General features: G+C 37.7%; 1 protein-coding gene across 13 annotated transcripts in view; it reads right to left on the bottom strand.

The window, feature by feature from the left end:
• Positions 1–23,047, bottom strand: part of CCDC148 (coiled-coil domain containing 148) — a 320,462-nt gene that overhangs the window by 180,116 nt on the left and 117,299 nt on the right. For 11 of the 13 annotated variants that reach the window (XM_063791234.1, XM_016949853.3, XM_054679053.2 and 8 more), the window contains 4 exons: positions 22,554–22,636; positions 22,203–22,354; positions 20,951–21,046; positions 20,686–20,867 (listed from right to left, as the gene is read on the bottom strand). In XM_063791234.1, coding sequence (XP_063647304.1) covers positions 20,686–20,867; positions 20,951–21,046; positions 22,203–22,354; positions 22,554–22,636 — 513 coding nt within the window. The remainder of the gene's footprint in view (positions 1–20,685; positions 20,868–20,950; positions 21,047–22,202; positions 22,355–22,553; positions 22,637–23,047) is intronic. The other 2 variants (XM_063791237.1, XM_063791236.1) reach the window with 1 other exon arrangement.

Consider the following 23,047-nt stretch of genomic DNA (forward strand, 5'->3'; position numbering starts at 1 on the left):
TTTCAGTCTTTTTTCTGTGGCTATATATAGATGTAACGCTTTCAGAAGGAAAGAAAAAAAGAAAGTCCATGTTCTATAAACTATTTTGTGGCCTGCTTTTTAATTACATAGCAACATATTCAAACCATTTGTGTCATTAGAAATATCCTTTACATAATCATTAATGTCAGTGTAGTATTCCACTGTGTGGATATATCATACTTGATGAAGCTCATTCCCTATTTGCTGGCTCTTTAGGTAGTTTTGAAGATTTTGCCATCACTAAGGAAAGAAAATTTAATGTTGAACACCCTTGTAGCCAATATCCACTTTATGTCTCTGATTATTTCCTTAAAGATCATATCTAAAGAGACAAAGAGTACTCACATTTATAAAGATTTTTGATGACATGGTGTCAGACTTCCAAATACACCAATTATATATTAAAATGCTCATTTCTCTCATACCATTTAAAACTCTGGACACAATGTTTTACCATTTTATAGGAAAAAAATTGAGTATGTTTTAAATTTTCATTGCTTTGATGAGTAGAGAGGCTTTTATAACTTTCTTAGTCATTTGCATTTAGAATTACCAGCCAGAGTTCCACAGACTGCCACCATGAACATCTATTCATTCCCCTCCCAGCATCTGCACCATATACTCTGCAACCTCACCTGTTAGAGTAGCAGATGAACCATCTGTGCTTATTCCTCCACTTGTGTACTAAATCCCAACTCTCCTTACAACTCCAAGACATCATTCAGCAATTCCCCTCTCGCCTGCATCTTCAGAGTTTATCCTTTACTAGATTACTCTTACTAGCATCAAACACACTGCTACTTCTCCTATTTGGAAAAAAAAAAAAAAAAAAAAGCAAATAACTACATAAAAGCCTGGCCCTACTTGCCTACTCTCCTTTGCAGAAAAACTTCTCAAAATAGTTATCTGTACACATCATCTTCAATTCCTTTCCTACGCATTCCAATCTATTCCATCAGGCATTTGCTTCCACTTCTTCAATGAAGATTGAACCTCCATCTAAAGCCACCAACAACCTCTATTACAGCCAACAGTCAATTATCAGTGTATTTTACTTACCAGCAGCATGTATTCAATGGACTGACCACTTCCTCTTCACTTGCCTTCCAGGACACTATACTCTCTTTGTTTTCATATCTCACAGACATTTTCTCAGTGTCCTTTGTTGGCTCTTCCTCTTGTCCCTGACATTGTAATGTTGGCAGGCCTAAGGGATCAGTCTTTGATTTTCTCCTTTCTCTCTTTACTCACTACTTTAGTGATCACATCCAATCTCATGCTAATGACTCATATCCATGTAATTCCAGTCAAGAGCTCTTTCCTGAATTCCAAACCCATATAGCCAACTGCATCCACACAATCTCTACACAGATACCTAATGGCATCTCAACCTCATCGTGTCCAAACCTCAACCCCGGATTTTCTCCACAGCCAAAGCTTGCTTCACATACGGTGTTCCCCATCTAAGTTGATGGCAACTCCATCCTTCTAGTGGCTCAGTCCCCAAAAAGCAACTATTTGGAACTATTCTTGTTGCTCTCTTTTTCTTACATGGCTCATTGAATCTGTCAACAGGTGCTGTTGGCTCTGCCTTTAAAATATATCCAAGAGCTGAACTGGATTACTTTATCTAAGTGTCCAATATTTTCTTGCACTTCTACCCCCAGCCCCACAGTTTATCTTAAACACAGTAACTGCCAAAGTGATTCTGCTAAACATAAGTCTGATTTTGTCACTCTGCTCACTTCTGCTCAACACCTTCCAACAGCTTCTCATATCACACAGAGTAAAAGCTGAAGTTTTAAAAATGGCTACAAGGCTCTAAATGTCCTGCCCCCCATCCACACCTCTATGACCCCACCTTCTACTACTCTCCAGATCTGTCACTCTGTTCCTGCCACACTGGCCTCTTGCCAGGCATACTCCCGCCTCAGTAAACACTGACTGGAATATTTTTACCCAAATATCTGCAGGACTAGTTCTCCCAACCCTGTCTTAACTTTTATGTCACTTTCTCAACCAGGCCTACCCCTAAACATCTACTTAAAATTACAGTCTGCCCCGAGAACCCCAACACCTTCTATCTCTCTTACTTTGTATTTTTTCATAGCACTTATCACCTTCTAACACTACTGTGTATAATATACTTATGTATTATGTTTATGGTTTTCAGCATGTTTCTGTTTCATGAGTACATGAATTTTTATATATTTTATGCCAATAAATGTTCAATAAATATTTGTTGAAAATACGAAGGATAAGTCAGTCATATCTTCATCTCATTTGCTCCATTTTCCTTTTGGCTGTTCACCATCCAATTAACTTGCAAAATGTCTTTATGTATTAGGGATTTTAATCATTTGTACCTGATATGTTGCCAACATTTTCCTGTTACTTCATTTTTAACCTTGTCAATTTTTTTCCTTTAAAAATTTTTAGAATAGAAACAATACTCATATGGTTCAAAATTCAAAAGGTTTAATGAAAGAGGATACAATAAAAATTCTTTCTCACACCTACTCCCCCAGGCATCTGGCTCCCCTCCCTCAAGATGAATGTTATCAATTTTTGTGTATTGTTTCAGACATGTAAAAGCAAATATATATGTTTGCTTTTTCCTGTTTTACACAATGTAGACTGTACATTGCTTTGATTACTTAACTATATACCTCACCCTAACCCTTACATATTGTTCCATGTCAGTTAATGTAAATTTTCACAATTTTTAATCTGCAAAATAATATATTCTGTGTATATACAATAATCTATAAAACTAGTTCCTATTGATATTAAGGTTTTTGCTCAATCTTTCACTACTGCAATGAATAACTGTAAAAATAAATCAGTGTATACATATTCAAGTACATTTATATGATATATTATTGAGATTTGGAGGCTGTCAGGACAAAGGGCATATGCTTTGTGATCTGGGAAGTCCTGCTGATCTGCTCTATAGAAAAGACTCACCAGTTTAGGCTCACTTTAGCAGAATATAAAATACCTGTTTTCTCCACACTCTCGCCACATCTGTTAAGATTTAGTTGCAGATGATAAAAACTATTCAAATTCTTTAAGCAAAAAATAGTTTATGACTACATATTATATGACTTACACAATAATGCCTCTGCCATGATTAGGAAAGGCCCCACCTACCACCTCAGGAAGCTATAATGTCAGAATATGATCACATGAGCAACGTGAATGCCTCACTCCTTGCTTCTTTTCCCTTTAACTCAATTCTGAACCCAAATTTATCCAAGGATTTTTGGATTGTCTGAGCCCAAATCACATCCATTGACTGATCTGTTCATGGCAACATGCTACAGTTTATAAAATGCTTAATATAAGACAGCAATAGTCTTCCCTCATTATTGCTTCTTTTCCTCAGAATTCTCCTCAATTCAAATTCAGATTAATATTTTAATCCTGTGAATTTTATTGATATCATTAAATTCATATACTGATGCAAAATATATCTATAATTATTCAGTCTTCTGAGACTAAAATATCACCTGTTCAAGTTTTATGTCCTTCAGCAACATTTGAAATTTTTTTCCTATAGTACAGATCTTTTACATTTCTTGTTAAATTAATTCCCAAATATTCTATATTTAGAATTGCTATTGCAAACTCTGTTTCTTTCTTTCATGAGATCTTCTAGATGGCCACTGTTTATATATATGAAAGTTTGGGTTCTATTTACATTAATTTTATACCCAGCCATCTTACTAAATTATTTCATTTCTTTTTTTTTTTATTTAAGTTTTAGGGTACATGTGCACAATGTGCAGGTTAGTTACGTATGTATACATGTGCAATGTTGGTGTACTGCACCCACCAACTCGTCATCTAACATTAGGTATATCACCTAATGCTATCCCTCCCCTCTCCCCACCCCACAACAGGCCCCAGTGTGCAATGTTTCCCTTCCTGTGTCCATGTGTTCTCATTGTTCAATTCCCACCTATGACTGAGAACATGCAGTGTTTGTTTTTTTGTCTTTGCAATAGTTTGCTGAGAATGATGCTTTCCAGCTTTATCCATGTCCCTACAAAGGACATGAAATCATCTTTTTTTATGGCTGCACAGTGTTCCATGGTGTATATGTGCCACATTTTCTTAATCCAGTCTATCATTGTTGGACATCTGGGTTGGTTCCAAGTCTTTGCTATTGTGAATAGTGCCGCAATAAACATACGTGTGCATGTGTCTTTATAGCAGCATGATTTATAATCCTTTGGGTATATACCCAGTAATGGGATGGCTGGATCAATGGTATTTCTAGTTCTAGATCCCTGAGGAATCGCCACACTGACTTCCACAATGGTTGAACTAGTTTACAGTCCCACCAACAGTGTAAAAGTGTTCCTATGTCTCCACACCCTCTCCAGCACCTGTTGTTTCCTGACTTTTTAATGATCGCCATTCTAAATGGTGCGAGATGGTATCTCATTGTGGTTTTGATTTGCATTTCTGTGATGGCCAGTGATGATGAGCATTTTTTCATGTGTCTGCTGACTGCATAAATGTCTTCTTTTGAGAAGTGTCTGTTCATATCCTTCACCCACTTTTTGATGGGGTTGTTCGTTTTTTTCTTGTAAATTTGTTGGAGTTCATTGTAGATTCTGGATATTAGCCCTTTGTCAGATGAGTAGAATGCAAAAATTTTCTCCCATTCTGTAGGTTGCCTGTTCACTCTGATGGTAGTTTCTTTTGCTGTGCAGATGCTCTTTAGTTTAATTAGATCCCATTTGTCAGTTTTGGCTTTTGTTGCCATTGCTTTTGATGTTTTGGACATGAAGTCCTTGCCCATGCCTATGTCCTGAATGGTATTGCCTAGGTTTTCTTCTAGGGTTTTTATGGTTTTAGGTCGAACATTTAAGTCTTTAAGCCATCTTGAATCAATTTTTGTACATGGTGTAAGGAAGGGATCCAGTTTCAGCTTTCTACATATGGCTAGCCAGTTTTCCCAGCACCATTTATTAAATAGGGAATCCTTTCCCCATTGCTTGTTTTTCTCAGATTTGTCAAAGATCAGATGGTTATAGATATGCGGCACTATTTCTGAGGGCTCTGTTCTGTTCCATTGATCTATATCTCTGTTTTGGTACCAGTACCATGCTGTTTTGGTTACTGTAGCCTTGTAGTATAGTTTGAGGTCAGGTGATGCCTCCAGCTTTGTTCTTTTGGCTTAGGATTGACTTGGCGATGCGGGCTCTTTTTTGGTTCCATATGAACTTTAAAGTAGTTTTTTTCCAATTCTGTGAAGAAAGTCATTGGTAGCTTGATGGGGATGGCATTGAATCTATAAATTACCTTGGGCAGTATGGCCACTTTCACGATATTGATTCTTCCTACCCAAGAGCATGGAATGTTCTTCCATTTGTTTGTATCCTCTTTTATTTCATTGAGCAGTGGTTTGTAGTTCTCCTTGAAGAGGTCCTTCACGTCCCTTGTAAGTTGGATTCCTAGGTATTTTATTCTCTTTGAAGCAATTGTGAATGGGAGTTCACTCATGATTTGGTTCTCTGTTTGTCTGTTATTGGTGTATAAGAATGCTTGTGATTTTTGGACATTGATTTTGTATCCTGAGACTTTGCCGAAGTTACCTATTTGCTAAGGAGATTTTGGGCTGAGACAATGGGGTTTTCTAGATATACAATATGTCATCTGCAAACAGGGACAATTTGACTTCCTCTTTTCCTAATTGAATATCCTTTATTTCCTTCTCCTGCCTGATTGCCCTGGCCAGAACTTCCAACGCTATGTTGAATAGGAGTGGTGAGAGAGGGGATCCCTATCTTGTGCCAGTTTTCAAAGGGAATGCTTCCAGTTTTTGCCCATTCAGTATGATATTGGCTGTGGGTTTGTCATAGATTGCTCTTATTATTTTGAGATACATCCCATCAATACCTAATTTATTGAGTGTTTTTAGCATGAAGCATTGTTGAATTTTGTCAAAGGCCTTTTCTGCATCTATTGAGATAATCATATGGTTTTTGTCTTTGGTTCTGTTTATATGCTGGATTACGTTTATTGATTTGCATATGTTGAACCAGCCTTGCATCCCAGGGATGAAGCCCACTTGATCATGGTGGATAAGCTTTTTGATGTACTGCCAGATTCAGTTTGCCAGCATTTTACTGAGGATTTTTGCATCGATGTTCATCAGCGATATTGGTCTAAAATTTTCTTTTTTTGTTGTGTCTCTGGCAGGCTTTGGTATCAGGATGATGCTGGCCTCATAGAATGAGTTAGGGAGGATTCCCTCTTTCTCTATTGATTGGAATAGGTTCAGAAGGAACGGTACCAGCTCCTCCTTATACCTCTGGTAGAATTCAGCTGTGAATCCATCTGGTCCTGGCCTTTTTTTTGGTTGGTAGGCTATTAATTATTGCCTCAATTTCAGAGCCTGTTATTTGTTTATTCAGAGATTCAACTTCACCCTGGTTTAGTTTTGGGAGGGTGTATGTGTTAAGGAATTTATCCATTTCTTCTAGATTTTCTAGTTTATTTGCATAGAGGTGTTTATAGTATTCTCTGATGGTAGTTTGTATTTCTGTGAAATAGGTGGTGATATCCCCTTTATCATTTTTTATTGTGTCTACTAGATTCTTCTCTCTTTTCTTCTTTATTAGTCTTGCTAGCAGTCTATCAATTTTGTTGATTTTTTCAAAAAACGAGCTCCTGGATTCATTGATTTTTTGAAGGGTTTTTGTGCCTCTATTTCTTTCAGTTCTGCTCTGATCTTAGTTATTTCTCGCCTTCTGCTAGCTTTTGAATGTGTTTGCTCTTGCTTCTCGAGTTCTTTTAATTGTGATGTTAGGGTGCCAATTTTAGATCTTTCCTGCTTTCTCTTGTGGGCATTTAGTGCTATAAATTTCCCTCTACACACTGCTTTGAATGTGTTCCAGAGATTCTGGTATGTTGTCTTTGTTCTCGTTGGTTTCAAAGAACACCTTTATGTCTGCCTTCATTTTGTTATGTACCCAGTAGTCATTCAGGAGCAGGTTGTTCAGTTTCCATGTAGTTGAGCAGTTTTGAGTGAGTTTCTTAATCTTGAGTTCTAGTTTGATTGCACTGTGGTCTGAGAGACAATTTGTTATAATTTCTGTTCTTTTACATTTGCTGAGGAGTGCTTTACTTCCAACTACGTGGTCAATTTTGGAATAAGTGTGGTGTGGTGCTGAGAAGAATGTATATTCTGTTGATATGTGGTGGAGAGTTCTGTAGACGTCCATTAGGTCTGCTTGGTGCAGAGCTGAGTTCAAATCCTGGGTATCCTTGCTGACTTTCTGTCTCGTTGATCTGTCTAATGTTGACAGTGGGGTGTTAAAGTCTCCCATTATGATTGTGTGGGAGTCTAAGTCTCTTTGTAGGTCACTCAGGACTTGCTTTATGAATCTGGGTGCTCCTGTATTGGGTGCATATATATTTAGGATAGTTAGCTCCTCTTGTTGAATTGATCCCTTTACCATTATGTAATCACCTTCTTTGTCTCTTTTGATCTTTGTTGGTTTAAAGTCTGTTTTATCAGAGACTAGGATTGCAACACCTGCCTTTTTTTGTTTTCCATTTGCTTGGTAGATCTTCCTCTATCCCTTTATTTTGAGCCTATGTGTGTCTCTGCACGTGAGATGGGTTTCCTGAATACAGCACACTGATGGGTCTTGACTCTTTATCCAATTTGCCAGTCTGTGTCTTTTAATTGGAGCATTTAGCCCATTTACATTTAAGATTAATATTGTTATGTGTGAATTTGATCCTGTCGTTATGATGTTAGCTGGTTATTTTGCTTGTTAATTGATGCAGTTTCTTCCTAGCCTCGATGGTCTTTACAATTTGGCATGTTTTTGCAGTGGCTGGTACTGGTTGTTCCTTTCCATGTTCAGTGCTTCCTTCAGGAGCTCTTTTAGGGCAGGCCTGGTGGTGACAAAATCTCTCAGCATTTGTTTGTCTGTAAAGGATTTTATTTCTCCTTCACTTATGAAGCTTAGTTTAGCTGGATATGAAATTCTGGGTTGAAAATTCTTTTCTTTAAGAATGTTGAATATTGGCCCCCACCGTCTTCTGGCTTGTAGAGTTTCTGCCGAGAGATCAGCTGTTATTCTCATGGGCTTCCCCTTGTGGGTAACCCGACCTTTCTCTCTGGCTGAACTTAACATTTTTTCCTTCATTTCAACTTTGGTGAATCTGACAATTATGTGTCTTGGAGTTGCTCTTCTCAAGGAGTATCTTTGTGGCGTTCTCTGTATTTCCTGAATTTGAATGTTGGCCTGCCTTGCTAGACTGGGGAGGTTCTCCTGGATAATATCCTGCAGAGTGTTTTCCAACTTGGTTCCATTCTCCCCATCACTTTCAGGTACACCAATCAGACGTAGATTTGGTCTTTTCACATAGTCCCATATTTCTTGGATGCTTTGTTCGTTTTTTTTATTCTTTTGTCTCTAAACTTCTCTTCTCGCTTCATTTCATTCATTTCATCTTCCATCACTGATACCCTTTCTTCCAGTTGATCGAATCAGCTACTGAGGCTTGTGTAGTTCTCATGCCTTGGTTTTCACCTCCATCCGGTTCTTTAAGGCCTTCTGTGCATTGGTTATTCTAGTTAGCCATTCGTCTAATTTTTTTTCAAGGTTTTTAAATTCTTTGCCATGGGTTCGAACTTCCTCCTTTAGCTTGGAGTACTTTGATCGTCTGAAGCCTTCTTCTCTCAACTCATCAAAGTCATTCTCTGTCCAGCTTTGTTCCATTGCTGGTGAGGAGCTGTGTTCTTTTGGAGGAGAAGAGGCACTCTGATTTTTAGAGTTTCCAGTTTTTCTGCTCTGTTTTTTCCCCATCTTTGTGGTTTTATCTACCTTTGGTCTTTGATGATGGTGACATACAGATGGGGTGTTTTGGTGTGCATTTCCTTTCTGTTTGTTAGTTTTCCTTCTAACAGACAGGACCCTCAGCTGCAGGTCTGTTGGAGTTTGCTGGAGGTCCACTCCAGACCGTTTGCCTGGGTATCAGCAGCGGAGCCTGCAGAACAGCGGATATTGGTGAAGAGCAAATGTTGCTGCCTGATCGTTCCTCTGGAAGTTTTGTCTCAGAGGAGTACCCGGCCATGTGAGGTGTCAGTCCGCCCCTACTGGGGGGTGCCTCCCAGTTAGGCTACTCAGGGGTCGGGGACCCACTTGAGGAGGCAGTCTGTCCGTTCTCAGATCTCCAGCTGCATGCTGGGAGAACCACTACACTCTTCAAAGCTGTCTGACAGGGACATTTAAGTCTGCAGAGGATTCTGCTGCCTTTTGTTTGGCTATGCCCTGCCCCCAGAAGTGGAGTCTACGGAGGCAGGCAGGCCTCCTTGAGCTGCAGTGGGCTCCACCCAGGTCAAGCTTCTGGGCTGCTTTGTTTACCTACTCAAGCCTTGGCAATGGCGTGCACCCCTCCCCCCAGCCTCGCTGCCACCTTGCAGTTTGATCTCAGACTGCTGTGGTAGCAATGAGGGAGGCTCTGTGGGCGTAGGACCCTCCGAGCCAGGCACGGGATATAATCTCCTGGTGTGCCGTTTGCTAAGACCATTGGAAAAGTGCAGTATTAGGGTGGGAGTGACCCGATTTTCCAGGTGCCATCTGTCACCCCTTTCTTTGACTAGGAAAGGCAATTCGCTGACCTCTTGTGCTTCTGGGTGAGGTGATGCCTCGCCCTGCTTCAGCTCAAGCTCAGTGCGCTGCACTCACTGTCCTGCACCCACTTTCTGACACTCCCCAGTGAGATGAACCCAGTACCTCAGTTGGAAATGCAGAAAACACCCGTCTTCTGCATCACTCACGCTGGGAGCTGTAGACTGGAGCTGTTCCTATTCAGCCATCTTGGCTCTCCTTTCAAATTATCTTATTTCTTTAGATTTTTTTCCATTGATTGCCATGAGTTTTTCTTGTAAAAACTCACTATCTGCAAATAAGATAATTTTACCTATACTTTATAACTCTAATATCTTTCTCTTGTCTAATTGTGTTGCCTAGTATTTCCAGAATAATATTAAATAATGGTGGTGATTACAGACTTGTTTCTCACTAACAAAAATGCTCTATTGTATTCCCATTAAGTTTTTGGAAGTTAATATATTTTGTTATAGGAAAAATGTATTCAACTATTCCTTTTATATTTTTAAAGAATAAGTGTTAGCTTTTTAATGACATTTCAGTGTTCATGAAGATAAGCCATAATAGATATCTTTACCTTAACTATTTTAATGTGCTGGAATCATGACAGTGAATATTTTACTTAGAATTTTTGTATTAATAGATATAAGTGAGATTGGGGCATAATTTTTGTATGTGTGCAATTTTTTCAAGATTTTCTATCAATATTATACTTGCTTCATGAACATAACTTAGAAGTTTCCCTCCTTTTTCTATGCTCTGAAACAGTTAAATAGCAATGACATTTTTATTTTTTTCTCTGTGTTTAATAAACTTTATATTCTTAGTGCAGTTTTGGAGTCACACCAAATTAAGCAGAAAGTATAGAGAGTTCCCACTTATCCTCAGCCCCCTGCAAAATAAAACCTCTTCCACTGTAAGTATTCCTCGCCAGGGAGTACATTTGTTATCATCAATGAACCTACGATGACACATCACTATTACCCAAAGTCCATAGTTTATATTAGGATTCATTCTTGGTGTTGCACATCCTAAGAGTTTTGACAAACATGTAATGACATTTATCCACCATTGTAGTATTGCACAGAATAGTTTTATTGTCCTAAAACTACACTGTGCTCTGCCTACTCATTTATCCCTCCCTTCTAGCCCCAGCAACACTAATTTTCTTACTGATTCCATAATATTGCCTTTTCCAGAATGCCATAGTGTTGCAATAATACACTATGAAGCTTTTTCAGATTGGTCTCTTTCACTTAGTTATATGCATTTAAATTTCCTGCAAGTCTTTTCATGGTTTGCTAGCCCTTTTCTTTTTAGCATTGAATAAAATTTCATTGTCTGTATGTACCACAGTTTATCCATTCACCTGCTGAAGAACATCTTGGTAATGTCCAAGTTTTAGCAATTATGAATAAAGCTACTATAAATATCCATTTGCAGGTTTTTGCGTTCACAAATAGTTTTGATTCATTTGGGTAAATACCAAGGAGCATGACTGCTGGATTGTATGGTAAAAGTATATTTAGTTTTGTAAGAAACCGTCAAACTAACTTCCAAAGTGGCCCTACTATTTTGAATTCCCACCAGCAATGAATAAGAGGTCCTGTTGCTCTACATATTTATTTGCCAGCATTTGGTGTTGTCAGTGTTCTGGATTTTGGCCATTCTAATGAGTGTGTAGGGGTATTTTATCTTAATTTGCATTCTCTAGTGGCATATAATGTGCATCATCTTTTCATGTGCTTATTTGCCATCTGTATATCTTTTTTTGCCGAGGTGTCTTCAGGATTTTGCCCATATTTTAATCAGGTTGTTTCCTTATTGTTGAGTTTTAAAAGTAATTTGTATATTTTGGATAACAGTCTGTTATCAGATGTGTCTTTTGCAAATATTTTCTCTCATTCTGCAGCTTGACTTCTCATTCTCTTGACATTGTCTCTTGCAGAACATAAGTTTGTCATTTTAATGAAGTTCAGCTTATCAATTATTTCTTTCATGGATCGTGCTTTTGGTCTCAAAAGTCATTGTCATACCCAAGATCATCCAGGTTTTCTCCCATGTTACCTTCTAAGAATTTTACAGTTTTGTGTCCGACATTTAGGCCTATGATACATTTTGAGCTAATTATTGTGAAAGGTGTCTAGATTCCTTTTTTTGAATATGTGTGTCTAGTTGTTCCAGTAACATTTGCTGAAAAGACTATCTTTGCTTCATCGTGTTGCCTCTGCTCCTTTATCAAACATCGCATATATGTGGTCTATTTCTAGGTTCTTTTTTTAAATTTTTTTTTTGAATTTTAATTTTTTAAATTATACTTTAAGTTCTGGGGTACAAGTGCAGAATGCGCAAGTTTGTTACATACGTATACAGGTGCCATGGTGGTTTGCTGCACCCATCAACGTGTCACCTACATAAGGTATTTCTCCTAATGCTATCCCTCCCCTAGCCTCTTCCACCCTGCATCAGGCCCCAATGCGTGATGTTCCCCCTTGCTGTGTCCATGTGTTCTCATTGTTCAGTTCCTACTTATGAGTGAGAACACGTGGCATTTGGTTTTCTGTTCTTGTGTTAGTTTGCTGAGAATGATTGTTTCCAGCTTAATCCATGTCCCTGCAAAGGACATAAACTCATCCTTTTTTATGGCTGCATAGTATTCCATGGTGTATATGTGCCACATTTTCTTTATCCAGTCTATCATTGATGAGAATTTGGGTTGGTTCCAAGTCTTTGCTGTTGTGAATAGTGCCACAATAAACATATGTGTGCATGTGTCTTTATAGTAGAATGATTTACAATCCTTTGGGTATATACTCAGTAATGGGATTGCTGGGTCAAATGGTATTTCTAGTTCTAAATCCTTGAGGAATCGCCACACTCTCTTCCACAATGGTTGAACTAATTTACACTCCCACCAACAGTGTAAAAGCCTTCCTATTTCCCCACATCCTCTCCAATATCTGTTGTTTCCTGACTTTATAATGATTGCCATTCTAACTGGTGTGAGATGGTATCTCATTGTGGTTTTGATTTGCATTTCTCTGATGACCAGTGATGATGAACATTTTTTCATATGTTTGTTGGCCGCATAAATGTCTTCTTTTGAGAAGTGTCTGATCATATTCTTTGCCACTTTTTGATGGGGTTGATTTTTTCTTGTAAATTTGTTTGAGTTCTTTGTAGATTCTGGATATTAGCCCTTTGTCAGATGGGTAGATTGCAAAAATTTTCTCCCATTCTGTAGGTTGTCTGTTCACTCTGATGATAGTTTCTTTTGCTGTGCAGAAGCTCTTTAATTAGATCCCATTTGTCAATTTTGGCTTTTGTTGCCATTGCTTTTGGTGTTTTAGTTATGAAGTCTTTGCCCATGCCTATGTACTGAATGATATTGCCTAGGTTTTCTTCTAGGGTTGTTATGATTTTAGATCTTATGTTTAAGTCTTTAATCCATCTTGAGTTAATTTTATATAAGGTATAAGAAAGGGGTCCAGTTTCAGTTTTCTGCATATGGCTAGCCAGTTTTCCCAACATCATTTATTAAGTAGGCAATCCTTTCCCCATTGCTTGTTTTTGTCAGGTTTGTGAAAGATCAGATGGTTGTAGATGTGTGGTGTTATTTCTGAGGCCTCTGTTCTGTTCCTTTGGTCTATATATCTGTTTTGGTACCAGTATCATGCTATTTTGGTTACTGTAGCCTTGTAGTATAGTTTGAAGTCAGGTAGCATGATGCCTCCAGCTTTGTTCTTCCCCAGGATTGTCTTGGCTATGCGGGCTCTTTTTTGGTTCCATATAAAGTTTAAAGTAGTTTTTTCCAATTCTGTGAAGAAAGTCAATGATAGCTTGATGGAGATAGCATTGAATCTATAAATTACTTTGGGCAGTATGGCCATTTTTACAATATTCATTCTTCCTATCCATGAGCATGGAATGTTTTTCCATTTGTTTGTGTCCTCTCTTATTTCCTTGAACAGTGGTTTGTAGTTCTCCTTGAAGAGGTCCTTCACATCCCTTGTAAATTGTATTCCTAGGTATTTTATTCTCTCTGTAGCAATTGTGAATGGGCGTTCACTCATGATTTGACTCTCTGTCACTGGTGTACAGGAATGCTTGTGATTTCTGCACATTGATTTTGTATCTTGAGACTTTGCTTAAGTTGCTTATCAGCTTAAGGACATTTTGGGCTGAGACAATGGGGTTTTCTAAATATACAATCATGTCATCTGCAAACAGAGACAATTTGACTTCTTCTCTTCCTATATGAATACCCTTTATTGCCTTCTCTTGCCTGATTGCCTTAGCCAGAACTTCCAATACTATGCTGAATAGGAATGGTGAGAGAAGGCATCCATGTCTTGTGCCAGTTTTCAAAGGGAATGCTTCCAGTTTTTGCCCATTCAGTATGATATTGGTTGTGGGTTTGTCATAAATAGCTCTAATTATTTTGAGATATGTTCCATCAATATCTAGTTTATGGAGAGTTTTTAGCATGAAGGGCTGCTGAATTTTTTTGAAGGCCTTTTCTGTATCTATTGAGATAATCATGTGGTTTTTGTCTTTGGTTCTGTTTATGTGATGGATTACGTTTACTGATTTGTGTACATTGAACCAGCCTTGCATCCCAGGGATGAAGCCGACTTGATCGTGGTGGATAAGCTTTTTGATGTGTTGCTGGATTCAGCTTGCCAACATTTTATTGAGGATTTTTGCATCGATTTTCATCAGGGATATTGGTCTGAAATTTTCTTTTTTTGTCGTGTCTCTGCCAGGTTTTGGTATCAGGATGATGCTGGCCTTATAAAATGAGTTAGGGAGGATTCCCTCTTTTTCTATTATTTGGAATAGTTTCAGAAGGAATGGTACCAACTCCTCTTTGTACCTCTGGTAGAATTTGGCTGTGAATCCATCTGGTCCTGGACTCTTTTTGGTTGTAGGCTATTAATTACTGCCTCAATTTTAGAACTTGTTATTGGTCTACTCAGGGATTCGACTTCTTCCTGGTTTAGACTTCGGAGGGTGTATGTGTCCAGGAATTTATCTATTTCTTTTAGATTTTCTAGTTTATTTGCGTAGAGGTGTTTATAGTATTCTCTGATGGTAGTTTGTATTTCTGTGGGATCAGTGGTGATATCCTTACAACATTTTTTATTGTGTCTACTTGATTCTTCTCTTTTCTTTTTTATTAGTCTGACTAGCAGTCTATTTATTTTGTTAATCTTTTCAAAAAAAGCAGTTCCTGGATTCATTGATTTTTTTGAAGGGTTTTTCTTGTCTCTATCTCTTTCAGTTCTGCTCTGATCTTAGTTATTTCTTGTCTTCTGCTAGCTTTTGAACTTGTTTGCTCTTGCTTCTCTAGTGATATTAGGGTATCAATTTTAGATCTTTCCTGCTTTCTCTTGTGGGCATTTAGTGCTATAAATTTCCCTCTACACATTGCTTTAAATGTGTCCCAGAGATTCTGGTAAATTGTGTCTTTGTTCTCATTGGTTTCAAAGAACTTATTTATTTCTGCCTTAATTTTGTTATTTACCCAGTAGTCATTCAGGAGCAGGTTGTTCAGTTTCCACGTAGTTGTGCAGTTTTGAGTTTCTTAATCCTGAGTTCTAATTTGATTGCACTGTGGTCTGAGGGACTGTTTGTTATGATTTCCATTCTTTTGCATTTGCTGAGGAGTGTTTTACTTCCAATTAGATGGTCAGTTTTAGAATAAGTACGATGAGATGCTGAAGAGAACGTATATTCTGTTGATTTGGGGTGGAGAGTTCTGTAGATGTGTATTAGGTCCGTTTGGTCCTGAGCTGAGTTCAATTCCTGGATATCCTTGTTAACTTTCTGTCTCGTTGATCTGTCTAATATTGACAGTGGGGTGTTAAAGTCTCCACTGTTATTGTGTGGGAGTCTAAGTCTCTTTGTAGGTCTCTAAGAACATGCTTTAGGATCTGGGTGCTCCTGTATTGGGTGCATATATATTTAGGATAGTTAGATCTTCTTGTTGCATTGATCCCTTTACCTATTTCTAGGTTCTTTCTTCTGTTCTGTGGATCTGCTTGGCTATTCTCTGGTCATATCACACAATCTTGATTATGGTAAGTCTTGAAGTTGGGTAGTATCAGTCCTCCAACTTTGCTCTTCTCTTTCAATATTGATCTGCCTATCTGGGTCTTTCATCTTTCCACGTCAAGTTTACGATCAGCTAGCCAGTCAATATCCAAAAAATAATTTGCTGGGATTTTGACTGGGATTGCATTGAATGCATAGATCAAGTTGGTTCCTTTTATCCTCCTGCTGCCAGAAGCAAAAGGGAATTTTTATCAGATATTTACAGTGAGAACCTGATATAGCTCCTGGAGTAAAACTCACAAAAGTGTGGATTGCCTCCTATGACTGGGACCTCCTGGAGTTTTTAACTCTCAGATTTGTCTACACTGAGCCTCTAGCAGTTTATGAATTATGGTTCAGGGTTTCTTAGCTCATTACCGGTTCCTGCAGAGGTTTCTGCTCATGTATTTCTGCTCCAGTAAGTTGTAATTCTTTGTATCTTTCTGTCTCTCCAATTTTGGGGGAAGCATTTTGTGCTGTGGTCTCACTTATTTGATAGATCAAAGACATCTGATTTTTCAGTTTGTTCAGCTTTTTATTTGTTGTTAGAAGCAAGTGGCAACTATGTTTCTACATGCTAGACTGAAAACCAGAAGTCTCTATTTTCTAGAGTTAAAACTTCTCTGAGTAACAATTATGCTAGATTTTAAAAAATATTTATGCCATTGTATTTATTTAAACTCTTTACGAGTTTCACTGAAAATAATAGTCTTTGAATGGCCTTCTCTACTTCAAGATTATTTATTATTTTTATCTCATTCTTTTATGATTTTCTTTCTTCATATCTTAACGCACCTGGAGGTTACTGAGTCGAATAGAATGAAGAGATCTAACCTTATCTTCCAATTGCCTATTATCTAATGCTATCTCTTTAATAATCTGATATTACCCCAGTTTTGAAATTAGCCTTTATTGTAAATTAAATCATTATATTTTTCTGCTTTATTTCTGTTTTGTTCCACTGATCCGCTACACACTCCATAGTCACATAGAACTTTCTAATCTATTTTGATTTTAAAATATATATATTTATATTTGGCTGCGCAAGTCCCATCCCTCCACCATTAGTTAATCTTCATTTTTAAAGTTTGGCTGATTTTACAAGCTTAATCTTCCTAATAAATTGGAATATTTAATATAATTTTTCAGATTAATTCCATGAGTCATGGATATTTTGAAGCCAAACCAATTATCGTATTGAATTACGGATGTTTTTAGTTGCAAACAACTAGAAAGCCAAGTCACACTGGTTTAAGACAATAATTGGACCAATGGCCCTTAAAATTCCAGCAGTGAGGTGGACTTCCCATGCCATTCAAATAAAGCACCAGCTCAGTTTCTCCAGGAATCCTGAGGCCCTGCCCTGTCTTCAAAGGCTGTCTTCCTTCGGTCACCAAATGACTGCCAGTAGCAACGTCAGCCATGTGTTTTCTTGGTAACATCCATGCAGAAAAGTTACTGCTTTTCACAAGCACCTAACAAAAGTCCTGAGCTTTGCTCAGGGTAGCCTATGCTAACCCTACCCATTCTTCAAAGTTCATAGTGAATTTTGCTTCCTCCATCAATCCTCCTAAGTTATTTTATCCTCAATGTTCCTTTCCTCTGCAGAAATATTAGCATGTGTATTAGTCTGTTCTGACGCTGTTAATAAAGACATACCCAAGACTGGGTAATTTATAAAAGAAAGATGTTTAATTGACTCACAGTTCCACATGGCTGGGGAGGCCTCACACTCATGGCAGAAGGCAAAGGAGGAACAAAGTCACATCTTACATGGTGGCAGGCAAGAGAGCTTGTGGCAGGGAACTCCCATTTATAAAACCATCAGATCTGGAGACTTATTCACTACCATGAGAACAGTATGGGGGATACTGCCCCCATGATTCAATTATCTCCACCTGGCCCCACCCTTGACATGTGGGAATTATTATAATTCAAGGTGAGATTTGGGTGGGGACACAGCCAAACCATATCAGCATGTGATGTATATTCACCTAATCGTCTCCTGAGGATTAGACCTCCCTTAGCTAGTCACTGTGACCTGGGAAAATGAGGTTGCACTGACGGGTACATACTCCCAATCACTGCCTACCTTTGGATCTAGAGATGGAGTCATTTAAAACCAAACCAGCGAGCTACTATAAAATAGGAAGAATTGAATAAACACTGGGAATAACCATGATGTCCACTGCCTTTAGCCAATGAAAACCTTTTATAATTAAACAATGCCCCCTGGATATTTCAACTTTCATATGGCATAGCAGTACACAACTGTCTAAACTATGCACACACTTCCACATACATGAACACAATCTATGTGAGCCCAATAACTAGAACAAAGAGGGGAGAAGGCCATATCAAAGTAGTGAAGATACTGGTAAACTGGAAGTACAAATAATGTTATGATTGAACCTATAATTCATTGTCCTAGGTAGAACAGTATACTTTTATGCCTTACTGCTCACAAGCCACAGACTACTGATAGCCACCAACTCTGTATTTATTCGAAATCACTCTTTTACTCTTTCTTCTCAAAGACACAACTCCTGAAACCTCATTCAGTTTTTATTGATGCTTCATTATTTCCTGCCAGCATATTTATAAAATATTTTCTTTAGTTGACGTTTGCATGTTATTTTTATTTGGTCAGGGTACATGTATATACATTTCTTCCCCCAAATATTCCAAGCCTTCTTAGAGGCAAAGCCATATACTAAACTAATCTGTCTGTTGAACCCCCTACCAGGGAGCTTGCAATGACTACTGTATTTTAAGTTTTATTCAATAAATATTCATCAAGTGAAACACATCATCATCTGAATAAAATGTATTATGGATAATTATAAGTGGCAAGCAGACTATTAAACTAGAATTTATGAACTTTATATTCCTCCAAAGTAGATTCCTACTGTTCCCATAACATGTCTTGCCTTCATTGTTTTTCTTTTCAAATTCAACTCAATTGAACAATCATTTATTTAAAGATGTTAAGGATACAAATATAACTACTAAATTACTTTGTCCTCAAGGGGTTTACAGTCTAGTCATTTAATCTCCCTTCTTAGAATGCCTCCCCACCGTCTTCTGCCTATGCTAAGCATACCCCTTCTTCAAACTCCATAGTGAATTTTACTTCCTCCATCAAGCCTTCCTAAGGTATTTTATCCTCAATATTTCTTCCTTCTGCAGAATTGTTAGCATGTGATATATATTCATCTAATCCTCCACTTAATCTTCAGTAATTTTAATGTAGCTGTGAATCTCAACTGTTTCTGAGTCACACAGGGTTGCATTATGAAAGAGCAGAAATTGAGTTTAGTTAAAAAGAAAGAAGGAAAATGGGCTGTGAAGAATAAGTCTTCTGGAAGAAAGCCATTTTAGACTGCTAAGGCAAACTCCTCCCTCTTGAGGAGTTACTAACCTAGAAACACCACGATCTCAGCCAGCTTTCTCAGGGAGATAAGGAATCATCTGGGAGAGGAGGTCCTGGGCCAGCCAACTTGCTTTAAATGATAGGGTCAGATTTACCCTCTTCACAACTACAGTTAATCAGGCTGATTATAATGCCCTCTCCACTACCAAACAAAAAATCCTCTTCCTCTTTCTTGATGAGTTCTAAAATCTCTTTAACAAGATTGGGATGGGGAGTGGGAAGACAACGTTCATTTAACAATTGGAGACTTAAGTGTAGTGCATGGTTGAGTTAGTACTTCACTATGACTGAGTTCCAGTTAACATGTAATTAATCAATCATCAAGTGTAAATTGTATATTATTATTTCTCAGCTTTACTGCAAGATAGGAAAGAAGAAAGGAAAGGAGAGATATGGGGAAGGAAAGGCTATCAGGAGACCAAAAGGTGTGTGATGGGGAGAAGCTACCATCAGAAAAAGGGGTCCAACTTCAGGTAGAATTAGCTCTATTTACTGACAAGAGTGCTAAGACCAATAGAAGCTATAACTGAAGAGTTTGGATCAGGAAGCTACCAAAGCAAATAACTCTACTTGGTATAATTTAAGTTTTTTCCCCCTGTAATTTATTTCTTACCATTAATAGTTTCATACAGAGGAGCTGCAGTTCACAGGCAATTCATAAGAAATATAAATATTTGTCATATTCGTCTTCTTCCATTCCAAAGTTATAAACCTTTTATTTTAATTTACTATAAATGTGTCCCTTAAATATACATTCTTTCGGGGAAAATATTGAGGTCAATATCATAGCACACAAAGCTGTTTCCCTACAAAATGTCCCCTAGATGCTTCATATACACTATAAGGTAGACCATTGATCTAGTTCAGAGTGGTGTATCCGGTTTTGTCATCTAAGTGAATTTTAACATAGAAGACACTAGAGAAGATCACTGCTGCCAAACTGAATTTTAAATCACTGAACATTATATTCACCATGCAGAAGTGGATAATCATTCTTGGGAGAAAACCAGAAATCTATTTCCTAAAAATGAAATTTAACATATAGAAGAAATTTTTTTAAAATTTAGAAAACATACTCTGTGTTGATCATAGGATAAAATTACAGTCAATTACAAGTAACATAATTCCATGGGTACATTTTCCATTGTATCAATTACTGCAGAGCAGCTTCACATCTTGAAAAGAAAAGTTGTGGTTACTGAAAATTCATATTTGAAAACTATTTCTTACCTGTGTAGTGAAGAGCTCAATAAGAGACATTTTCCCCATGTCTTAACCTTATAAAAATCTTAAGAACTATTATGTCAAGAAATTTTTTTGAAAAAATAAAACCCTCTCTATTCATCAAATAGTCAATCTAAACATTTATTGATTGTATTCCAGTTACACAGTAACTATACAGTAAGTTGGAAGTATAGTGACCCCAAACAAAAATAAAAAGTTAGTGTCAAAAGTCTACACAGGACTCAATTAGTTTTATCTTATCACCTGTATATGTCTTCCAACTTCAGATTAAAGTCTTGAAGCTTCTTTTGATATTTCTGTGTAAACTTATAGAACTCACTGAGAATTGAAGATTTCAAATCAGGGTATGGGCATTCCAAACTTTCTAATTCAATGGGCAGTTCACTAAGCGGGTTAGTCTTTTCTTCCAAAGAATGATCTAGAATCTGAAAAAAAAGTATATGATTATTTTATTTAACATAAACGACAAATTGATAAACACATAAATTACTAGCCACATCACACTTACCTTTATACTCCAGTCTGAAAGATCATTTTCTATTCTCTGTTGCTCCAGCCTCAGTCTTTCAAAGACAGTTTTCAATTGTTTCTTCACAAAGTCAACCTATAGGACATTTGGAACAAGTAGTAGGCAAATTATTGCAATTCATTCCATATTTATATTTAAAGACACAATAATTATTCTCAAAAGCCAATCAGTGATGAAGTTTAAAGACCTGTGGAAGAGAGTTAAAGAGATGCCCAGCCAAGTAGGCAATGCTCATCAGACAAATGAGCTGCGATGAAGCTTCTAGACATCCCAAAAATAAGCTCAGAAAGTACAGTGCAGTCACAGTCACTCTGCACCCACCTTTTTATTTTCTCTGTGGTAATGCAGAGAACTTACTAGATGTCTCTGCTCCAATCACCCCTTCCTTCCCTTGCATTCTTGCCTCTAATCCCCAGCTGGGCATACATTTATATTTTTATGAGTATTTATAAAAGCAATATAACATTACAGAATAACTGAAAAATAGAAAAAACCACCTAAATTTTTATCAAACATAGCACACCTATACTCAAGAAGTTTATGCTCAATTGAGGGGAAGCAGTAGACAAACTAATAAAAAAATATGTAAGAAAGGGTCAGGAGCAGGAAGGCAATGTCAAAATAGGGTGGTGTGATAGGGAGTGACTGTGGCTTCTCAGCACAGGCCTCTCAGACAAGAGGACATTTGAGCCAAGATCTAAATGGCAAAGAGTCACATCAACAGGACAGAGGAAATAGCCAGTACAGGAATGGGCCTGGCATGTCGGAGAAACAGAAAGAAGGCCAGCCTGGGTGTGACTGAGCTTTTATGGCAAAGTGGAAATGTCAGGTAGCAGATGTGATTGAAGAAGCAAAAAGGAGGCTATAGGTGGATAGAAGGACTTATGTACTCACAGGAGCCCCTGGGGAATTTCAGCAACAGATGACTTAATCCCCCTGTGCTGGGGTAAGATCCCAGGATGCACTGGGAGGAGAGGCAAGAATGAAAGCAGGGAAGCCAGTTATGAGGCCACTGGAACATTCCAGACAAGAAATGAGGGTGCTCGACAGAGTTCAGGCATGTGTTTAAAATATTTAGTGGATAGAATTAGCTGCCCTTCTATTTAAATATTATTTATGTATTAATATTAACTAATATACAAGTCACATATGTTTGTTTCTTATCTCAAACTCTTCTAGTTGGGACAAAAATGAAATATTACATTATGGAAAATAAAGGTAACATACTAACCTCTTCCAATACTTTCACAGAGTTAAACTCAATATGTGGGTGTGAATGCTGCAAAGTGTGATGCTGTCTGTATTTTAGATCTGCTCTCAGCTGCTGAATAGGATTTATTATATTTTTAAGATATGTGCACCATTGTTCTGATAGCTCTTGCTCTATGGTGAAACAAAATTGAATTAAAGGAACACATTATTATTTTAAGTGTCTCCAAAAACAGATCATTAGAGTACAGATTTGGGGATTTCCTTAGAAAAAACAAATGGCAGTTAATATTAAAAGAACATGAAGTGAGTGGCCCATTCTCATTCTTGAAAATAAAACTCCCCTTTAAATATAGGATCAAAAAAATCTTACCAAAATTTGTAAGGTCACAAAGACATTCATTTCCAATGTTCTCTTCATTGAGAAGGGATTTTATTTCAGATTCCATTTTACATCTGAAAGAGATGTGATCTCAATAAATGTTACAATCATAAACATACATCTAGGTTTTTAAAAAATAACCAAAGAGATATTTAGTCTAATATGGCTTTGTCATCTGTTCATTTAAACCATGTACTAAATTCCTAACATGGCTTGAGTCGTTGCTAGACACTGAGGTAGATGCATAGGCTCAGGCAGAAGAAACAGCGGAGCAAAGGCCAGCCCACAGCAGGTCCTGGCATTGCATGTGGAGAGGACCCAGAGCATTGGGAAGCACTGAAGGTCAGTAGGCTGACCTCACTTCCTCAGATCCGTGTTTCAGAAAGATTCCCAAGACAACAAGATAGAGCAGAAGGAGATGTGAGCAATAGAGATGGAAGATGAAGAGGAGGGTATCAGACAAATCTAGACCAACAAGGAGGTAA

The sequence above is a fragment of the Pan troglodytes genome, chromosome 13 (assembly GCF_028858775.2).
Source record: "Pan troglodytes isolate AG18354 chromosome 13, NHGRI_mPanTro3-v2.0_pri, whole genome shotgun sequence".
Taxonomy (NCBI): Eukaryota; Metazoa; Chordata; class Mammalia; order Primates; family Hominidae; genus Pan; species Pan troglodytes.